This window comes from Eptatretus burgeri, chromosome 5 (genome assembly GCF_056783735.1).
Source record: "Eptatretus burgeri isolate ZD-2024b chromosome 5, Ebu_testis_v1, whole genome shotgun sequence".
Taxonomy (NCBI): Eukaryota; Metazoa; Chordata; class Myxini; order Myxiniformes; family Myxinidae; genus Eptatretus; species Eptatretus burgeri.
Genome location: NC_140965.1, coordinates 38,026,493 through 38,036,373, shown reverse-complemented (window position 1 = coordinate 38,036,373; position 9,881 = coordinate 38,026,493). Strand labels below are relative to the sequence as shown.

Below are 9,881 nucleotides of genomic sequence, written 5' to 3'. Positions count from 1 at the left end.
ACGCACACGCACACACGCGCGCACGCACACAACAAATGGCTCTCTTATCGTATAGATGTAATCTTCCAAAAAGGCTTTTTTTCCAGAAATTATAAATTAACGACATATAATGGAAGTTGCAAGGCTCCATCAACAAGGAACTTTATGAATGATAAATATACATTTACCATCTGAGTCTTTCTATTTTTCATGGTGGTATTGGGATAATTAACAATCTGGGGGTTTGCTTGAAAACACCATGCCCTCCAGCACATTGGTTTGCCTGTTCTTTCCTCAAGCCTTTGTGTTGCATACGGCTTCGACTAGAATCACAATGAGCCTCATATGAGGCGTATTTGTTTCACTCCACCTCAGCTTCATAACATACATATGTCCATAACCCATCCGTCTGCTACATCATATGCTCCAGCTCATTAAGTTTATGTTCCTGGGCACGTCTCGACATTAACCAATAAGTGTTCAAACAGATCCTTTACTGTGGAGTCAGGGATAACGGATTACAGTCACCTCTTGCCTTGTAACATTCAGCAACTTATGAATTTTCTTTCTTGGAACGTTATGTCACCGGTTTATTGACCGCTTTCAATCTGTTAGCCGTCGTAATATAGCGAGAAAGGCAAAAGAATGCACTTTAAGCTATCTTGCATAAGTCTATCGATTTGTGACATATATTGTCTTTCCAAAGATGGGATGAAGCTAGGTAACCTGTCGCTTGTCTTTTGTCCATCAATCAGACAATACAAATGCAATGGGTAGGAGGAATCTCTGTTTTAGCATGCAAGCTGCTTTGGCCATGGTCGTAGAGTTACAAATGTGGTTGGAAAACCTTTTGTTACGAGACAGAAAGTAATTTCAAGCTGCACTCATGTAGAGACCAATACGAAGGCAATTTGATGTCCGTCGACACTGTTGGGTTTGTTCTCGAGGCAGGAATTAACACGATGTCAATCCCACAGTACAGCACTATATTCCAATGCTCAAAATGGTAACGAAGGTATTTTTGTAATCTCAAAGTGAGAAGAAGTTCCTGCTTTCTTGCTTGTTATATTACATTGTAGAATCAGCCTTGGTACAGATTGAAATAGGAAAACACAGCCAATATAACATTTCTCAATTTATTCTGTGCAATTGGAATCTATTTGGGCAAGCGATGGGTTTGGATAATGGATTAGCATTTGTCCCCATCTTAGTTCTATTGTCAATGTTCCTTTGAATGGTTCTGGAGCACTCATCTGGTTATACAAATTAGTGTTAACACTGGGGTCATTAATCACAGCCAAATACAAGTAACCACTTTTATAAAACTGCTCATGGGATCCAATCATATTCTTCTCAGATTGTTGTCAGATATTATAAGATATCAGAGGATCGTCTTTACAGGATATCCAAAGACCTGTTTCTTCTCTTAAGCCAGAGTTTTCTTCATACGGCTTGTGGCTAGAGATACAGATCTTTTATCAAATCTATCCCCCGGTGCTCTCATGCGCACCTCCACTGTGAAGGGAATGCTGTCTGTGGCCGATGTCATCCTTACTGGACGCCGTGGTCCAACTATGCTTGTTGGGACCTGAGGAACAAGAACATCGCTGAATTCCATGTTGGGCTCCTCGTCTTTCCCGATCCTGAAGGGCTCCTCTGCGCAACTGTCCTCTGCACTTTTGCAGGCGCAATCGGCCCGTGGGGCCAGCCACGCAATGCCACTGCTGTGGGTCGCAAGGAGCAAGGGCCACGACATGGCTAACATGTCATCTTGAAAATTCTGCAATCATGGTTAGACAGTGTAAAAAATACAATCACTTTAACAATCTTGTGTGAAAAATTGTGCTATTCACCATGAGCAAATATAACTTCAGCAAATTTCCCCAGAAATATCTGTAGAGGTCTTATCCCCAATTAGCTGTGAAAAACATGTGACGTCACTATTATATTTTGACCAACCATGGACAAGATGTTTCCTCCAAAAAAATTACTAAGGCATTCATTGAAATTGCATTTGTTACTTAATGGTTTGTTTTATCCATAACTTATAATAAAAAGTGAGGCTCATGCAAGAGTGAGGAGACAGAGGACAAAAGGAAATATACTGACAGTGGGAAAATGGAGCCACAGTCCGGCACAACAAGTAAGAGAAAGAATGACCAGGAAAAAGAGGAGGGAGAGGAGGAGAGGAAACTTGCAATAGGGGCGTTGGGTTAGGTACAGTTAATGGAAGATGTATTGCATTTGTTGGTGGACGTTAAAGATCCCATGGTGTCCTTCGCAAAGAGAAGGTGACCTATCGCTGGTACCATGGCCAAATTCCAAATTCCTGCAGTAACCAGCACAGGGCATTGCATCAGCGGCACAGCCACACCCTCAGCCAATGATGCTACTCCATTGTGCTCCATATAAACGAGGAGGAATGGGAGTATAAAATATTATGGGTATAGAAGGGGGATGATGTGAGATGCTGGTGCATCACTTGCTTGAATCACTGGATGGATGGGTGGAATTGAACCGCCGATGGAAAGCAGTTCCATGAACAGGAGTAAACAGGGACAAAATCGTGGAGGTGAGCAGGCAGGCTGGAGTATGGCAGTGAAACAAGGAGGGGTTTAATTATAAGATTTAACATTAGGAAGTTAATATAAGGTTTAACTGAACATAGGGTAGTTAATATAAGGTTTACCTTTACATAGGAAAGTTAATATGAGGCTTAACTTAACATAGGAAAGTTAGTATGAGGTTTAACTCAACACAGGGAAGTTAATATAAGATTTACCTTAACATAGGGAAGTTAATAAAAGGTTTACCTTAACATAGGGAAGTTAATAAAAGGTTTACCTTAACATAGGGAAGTTAATATAAGGTTTAACATAACATAGGGAAATTAATATGAGGTTTACCTTAACACCAGGAAGTTATTTTAAGGTTTAACAGAATTAAGTAAATATAAGGTTTACCTTAACATAGGGAAGTTAATATAAGGTTTAACTTAACATAGGGAAGTTACTTTAAGGATTAATTCAACATAGCAAAGTTGATATAAGGTTTATCTTAATATAGAGAAGTAAATATAAGGTTTAACTGAACATAATGAAGTTAATATAAGGTTAAACTTATCATAGGGAAGTCAATATATGGTTTAATTTAACATAAGGAAGTTAATATAATGTTTAACTTATCATAGGGAAGTTAATATAAAGTTCAATATTGGGAGTTTTAATTGAAACTACAATATAAGGAAATAAATTTAATATGTTGATAAATTGAAAACTGTAATGATCAGATGTAGTAGTTTTTTTTCAAAATATGACTTTTATCTACTAATAAAAGGTCATATTTTGAAAATAAATGAATAAAAAGTCATGCAATGTTGAAAAAGATTTTAATTGGACTGATAATTATTTAAACATTATAAATGACGATTGTGGCATAGATAACACCAGCACTCACGAGGATTGTTTTTTATTTGAAAAAGTATTTAAAAAACAGGTGAAATTCTTCTCGAGTTTTTCACACCCAAACCCAAACCGTTCTTTATGCCTCATCACCTGACCAGGCTGTTGGCACGGGGTGTGGTACTGTGGATGAGTACAGAGCTCCTGGACCCTCTCCACCTTAGGACGCTTGGCAAGCGAAGCCTCATGCCGACTTTCCTTTCCTCGCATTTTTCTGTGAAAATGTGTCAACATTTGAACAAAATACATCACAGTCTTGGGAATAGAAAAAGTGAGAAGATCGTTATTTTTCTTATTCGAATCCAATTGGAAGCCGACAATAGTAAGGCGAAAGGGAAGAAATGTGGCGCTGAAGTGGAAAAGAAGAGTCTATGTAACAGTGAGATTTTTTTCCAATTCAGGGAGGGAAAAGTTGATTGCTTACAAAGGTCAACCTCATCATCATGGAAATCTCAAAATTGATTGGAGCAACCAACAGCAAACATAATTACCCAATCCTTTTGAACACTGTCTGAACAGGCACAGAGATAAATACAGGATTAATTTGTTCAGGATGAGTTATTCATTCATCATTTATTTATTCGTATCCTTGATAGTAAATGTTGATAGTTAAACTTGAATGTGTGTGAAAATGAACCAATAAATCTTCCTTTCTTGAAAATGCGTTTTTGAATGGGATTCAATTTCGAATTTGCTCTGCTGGCTGCATCATTATTGAGGCACCGGTAGGCCACTGGTACAGTATGGCCAAGGTACTGGGAGAAAATAGCCTTGTCTTTTTGGAAGGCAGTATGGGAACAGCAGAGAATGCTTGCAGAGGTGGCCATGTAAAGGATGCCCTATCTGTGAAGCACTAGAAGGACAGTTTTAAAGTCCTATCAGAAATCGAATTATGCTTGACAGCTAAAAGATGAATATATTAACTCTTATCTAACCTTTCAGCCCAACTAATGAATGATTTGCACAATGGATAATTATTACAGCTGGAAAAGATACCCACATCATAGTAAATAAATGAAAATCATATTTTAAATTTTCTTTCCTCTCTAATGTTAAAATGTGCTCTTTCTTATAGGTTAAACATTAAAAATAGGAAAACCTTATCCTCCAGAAAATAAAATTATAGGCTCGGCGTTTGATGTTTCATTGATTGGCTATGATATTGTTGTTGAGTTTGAGCCATAAATTAACTTGTAGTTGTTGGAATCTCATATTCAACTGCATCATACCAATGCGAAGTAACAATAATAATAAGAAAAAATAATTTGGCCGAGGCTGAACGAAGCGAGCTTGAGGCCATTTATTCCCGATGTGTGAAACACCCTGCAACCCGCGCCTGCAGAAAACGGATTTTTTTTGGAACACGGACACATTTTCCATGTAATCATCATAAAACTTTGTTAAAAAAATTATCCATGGGTAAACACTCCGATGTTGAATCTCTCATATCAATTGCTCAAGTGGTTGTGGAAAAAACGAATTTAAAAATGAATAAAGGTGAAAAAAATAAGGGTGGAAGAAAAAAAAGAAAAAGAAGAAATGGAATCGGTCAATGTTGCGGATTGTTGTGGATGTGTATTACAAGTAACTAAAAATAATGAGTTCCCTTACAAGGGACATCGATGCAAGAGGAGGCCATTGGTCCCATCAAAGCCTGCACTATTATTATGAGCCTGGTGTGGATCAATGGTAAAGGCAGTGACTTGGGATCGTTGGGGTGCTGAGTTCGAGCCCCGCTGGCCGCTGAGTTAGCATCAGGGGGGATGACTCAGCCTGTCATCCTTCCGAAGGTCGGCAAAATGAGCACCAGTAAACTGGTAATTATTCCTGCAGGGTCGAAGGTGACTAAAGGGTTGGCATCAGGAAGGCCATCTGGCCGTAAAAAACATTGCCACAAGAAAGGGTACCATGATTGGAGCTTGCAAAAAACTGATCTCTGCTCAGGGAGAAAGGCTTTCAAATGGTGTGATGAAAGCCTGCACTATTATTACCAACATATGGATGTTTGTCTGTGCTCTGTCTTTTTTAAATGCTGAGCATCAAAGCAAGGAAGCAGCACAAAATATTTTTAATGTCTTTGTTCTGTGACTCAGCTGAGGTTCAAACCACAAACCTCTCAAACTCAGAGTGGACACTCTAACCATTACACCACCAAGGGTGGGGTTTGTGATTTATTTAAAAATAATGTTTGGCACTTGTGGTTTGTTTACGTGAGGCTCGGTGATTGTCACGACAGTATTCTATTTTATGTCATGATTTGGTGAAATATCATTCAACAAATGAAGAACCAAGCACATTTCTCACCCTCTTTCCACAAGAAAGGCATCTCGCCATTGTAGGGATTGCTTGGTGTGCGGGCTTCGAAACCTTCAAAAACAAAGTGAAAAGCTCTCATTAAGGTGGTGGTGGTGGTGGTGGTGATGGGGGTGGGGGGCAGGGGGGGTGACAAGTGAAGAGATTGAAGTACAAGGTGAAAGATTGTATTTTCATCCAGGTCACAGGCTGAGAAAGCAGGTGACTGTCAGCATCTAATTCTGGTGTGACTTCCAATTATTTACAGCATCACAATTCTTACTATGAGAGCACCTCTTACATTCCTCTGTTACAAAGTTTAATCAGTCAAAGCATTTATTGAATAATCATATTCATTTCAAAAATAAGAAAAATAAAGTGTTAGGGTAAGGGTTACAGGTGTGTTGGCTTAATGGTAAAGGTGGCTGGCTTAAGATTTTAGGGTCTTGAGTTTGAGTCCCTTTCTATACAATGAAATATCACCAGGTGGGTTGACTCAGTTTGTCATCCTTCTGAGGTCAGTAAAATGAGTACCAAGTTATTGGGGTAATAAGCCATCCGAGTATCCTGCGTCGGAGTGGCAACCTGTCCAGGACTAAACTCTACTTCTTCACCAATTGAAACTGCTACGCAGCCCTATGCATCTCATGGGGTAAAAGGAATGCTTATTGCTGGTGTATGTGTATCGTTGGTTGTTATCGCCATACACAGGTTTCAGAAGGTGGAATGGACCCCTTTTGCATGTATGTATAATAATAACATAATCATGTATGTATAATTAGGGTGTGTGTGTGTGTGTGTGTGTGTGTGTGTGTGTGTGTGCACAAATTAATATATTAAAGACAAATAAATAAACTTCATAGTTTCCACATCGAATCTTTAAAATGAGACATAGGCATTCAATAATAATTGATCTCACACTCAGTTCCGAGTGAAACATGTACGTAGTGTATAAGCATATTCATTCCCTCATTGGTTGTTAGGATTGTAAAAAACACAAATCCCTTTTACCTTTCTAAAAGGGTTTTCAAGGCTAGATGACTATATCCCAGCAGCTGTAAAGAGGCTTTCAAAGTTTACCACGCACAGATGCCTAATCTCAAAGAAAAACAACACAGTACAACAACTTGCAAAACAAGCCTTTCTACATATCCCTGTCATTTATTCTGTTCTCTTTATGCTTGCACTGTTAAACACGATTTGTAAAGCTCGTTTTGTCTGTCCCTTGACTGAATGTTATTGAGGTGTCACATTCATTAGGCATTTCTCCCCAACAATGAATCTCACACACAGATGTTCTCCGCAGAGTAATACAGCCAGACTATAGGTCGGTACATAATGACCAATTCCAGGGTGTCTGAAAGGCACCGATGGATGTTTATACTTCACAAGCAATTGTAACTGGGCATAAAGCTTAGCATGCAAGAATAAAAGAACAAAAGAGAACAGATGTCACTGTTATCGAGAACAATATGACAGACAACATAAATGGATCGAACAGCTTAGTATCACAGTGTGTTTTGTGATAAATGTGAGATTTTGCGGCATTTTATCCTACTTTAACATGATAATGTATGAGTAGGTGAAATGCCAATACAAATAAACCTTGGCAAATATTGTCTGGCATTCAAGAATAGTTTACACGTCACCTCACCGTCCACGTGGTAGAGTTAGTGGCTTGAGCAAGGCTAACAAAGATCGACCATCCATATCTTGTGGGGTCTCCACACCGGCCATGTCAAGCAATGTCGGTGCCAGGTCAATGTTCAACGCAATCTGCGGTACACTGACCATGGGGATGTGAGGCTTTTGCATTGGCCCTAGTGTGGCTAGCCAACATGGTATCTCACCTGCTTAATCACAAATAGTCAATAGATGGCTACAAACACACTTTGGCTAGTATTTGTTCACCAAATCCTTCTGTAGTATTCAACCCTAGCCAACCACACTCCCACCACCCCCTCCGCTATATCCACCCCACCCAAATCACACTCCTTCCCACTCACACAGATGCCGGTACTACTCCAGGACCTCGCACATAGAGAGGAACACGGATGTCAAACTCATAGGGCATGGATTTGCCCTTAACCAAACCGAACTGGCCCAAGTGGTAGCCGTGGTCCGACGTGTACACCACAAACGTATTCTCCAACTCACCAGCACGTTCCAGTTCCCTGCAAATCTGTTATTGCACAGACCAAGCATAGTGATCATAAAGGTTGTGCAGTACCTGCACATTGCAAACTCGAACATTTTCGTAAAAGAAAATACAATGTGTGCTGATGCACACCCGATGAACAGAGTCATCAACAGACAAGAGGGTCTGCAGGCGGCGTCGATGAAGTAAGTTAGTGAAGTCGATATGAATGGGCAGCATGGGTCCTGTGTAACGTAGAATCCAGTGCTTATCAGGGTTTGGAGCCCTGTTATAGCTTGGGGTTCTGAAAAGAGGGATACAATGACAGCATATGGTAGGATCAAATATATTGTTATATTGTACATAATGGACCAACTAATCATTATCATTGAAGCTATGGAAAAATATTTGATCTCCCTCTCCTCCACACCTCTTATTTTCTCAAGATATCCCACTCCTTCCATTGTGACCCCCCCCCCCCCCACCTGCTGTTTAAACATTCTGTTAATAGCCTTTCACCACAATAATTGTAAAAAACAAGATCACCAGAGTGCTTTCTCAAGACTTAAGTTGTAATCGTCTTTCCCAAACAAATAATCTCAACCTTGGTAAACCTCAAAATTCCTGAGGACAACACAAGTCATCTTGGTGGCATGTTATGAAGCCATTCAAGGCACATACAAGACTCTAAAGAGTAATATCAGAATGAAACAAGCAGGAGAGGGTGGTGATTGAGAAAGAGCACACAAGAGCTCTGGATGAAACATAATGAAGTTTAGGCCAGGCCGAAAAAAAACATGAAGGTTTATGAAATGCTTGTTTCCACTGTTCAATGTCCGTACATGTGGGATGAGATGTTAGGGAAGTGAGTCGAGTACTGGGGCGCTACATCCTCAGGCCCGTGTGGTGCCACGTGACTCAGCACCATGAGGATGGGCTGTGTTGGGAAGGCTCTGCGTGAGCGGCGGAAGAAATTGATACTTTCATTGGTGATCAGATCAGTCAGGTAATCCTGTGGTGGGAGATGATTGTGGATTAGGATAACGTGGGCGAGAATTGGAAGCTTTTTACATTCACATCCTGAAAAAAAATCACATGATCACTCAAGTTGTACTATTGAATAATGTGCATGCTCATTGTGCCTCGAGGTATGAGAAAGAGAACCCAAACAATCACTGCTAAAATACAATTTTTTAATGTTAAAGATATTGATGAAAAATGAATGGAAAGGGAATGCATAAATAAACATTATTAAAGGAATTTTACTGCATACCCTGACACCAATGCAACCTAAATGAATTTGAACACATGCTCTTCTTGGATGCGGCATCGTCGGAAAGTACTGGAGGGAAGAGTGAGTTTCGTAAAAGGTGTATTGCTCTGAAAAAAAAAAAATTAGCACTGCGCATCTTGAAGCTCACCTGGATCGGAAGCAACAGTTACTCAAACGCCCCCCCCCCCCTCCCCGCACATCCCCTTAGACCCTGATTTTTTATGCTGTGAACAAACTTTGGTACATCATGGGTGATGAAGGTTGATGTCAAGTTTCATTTAAATTGTGTGTGTAGTTTTGTAGAAGAGAGCAAATACCTATTTGGGGGGAGGGGGTGTGGGGGGTCAATATATGGGTGGGGGGTCAACCCCCCACCCCATAAACTCCCTTCATGAGCGCAGATTTTGATGTGATCAATAAACCTTCGTTCGGCATCAGAAATAAAGCTTGTTGTCAAATTTCATCAAAATTATTTGTTTGGTTCAAACGATAATAACTGAAGCGCTTACGGACTGACTGACTGACTGACTGAATGACTCATTCACTCACCAACAGACACTACTCAATAGCATAAGCTCACGTGACGAAAGTCCAGGTGAGCTAAAATGGCTGTTGAGGACTATAATTTACATGCAAGTGTAAAGGTTTTAACCTTAAAAGGAAGCTTTTTAATTTAGACGACCAAAAGGATTAATTGTACTTCTTTTGTTCTTCATGTGGACGATACAAATTATTTTCT

At 39.9% G+C, this 9,881-nt stretch overlaps 1 protein-coding gene across 6 annotated transcripts in view; it reads right to left on the bottom strand.

Annotated features, from left to right (window-relative positions):
- Positions 1-9,881, bottom strand: part of LOC147026255 (extracellular sulfatase Sulf-1-like) — a 397,411-nt gene that overhangs the window by 77,731 nt on the left and 309,799 nt on the right. For 5 of the 6 annotated variants that reach the window (XM_085881495.1, XM_085881494.1, XM_085881497.1 and 2 more), the window contains 7 exons: positions 8,712-8,881; positions 8,023-8,173; positions 7,739-7,914; positions 7,387-7,518; positions 5,745-5,807; positions 3,534-3,654; positions 1,490-1,703 (listed from right to left, as the gene is read on the bottom strand). In XM_085881495.1, the coding sequence (XP_085737621.1) occupies positions 1,490-1,703; positions 3,534-3,654; positions 5,745-5,807; positions 7,387-7,518; positions 7,739-7,914; positions 8,023-8,173; positions 8,712-8,881 (1,027 nt within the window). The remainder of the gene's footprint in view (positions 1-1,489; positions 1,704-3,533; positions 3,655-5,744; positions 5,808-7,386; positions 7,519-7,738; positions 7,915-8,022; positions 8,174-8,711; positions 8,882-9,881) is intronic. The other variant, XM_085881498.1, reaches the window with a different exon arrangement.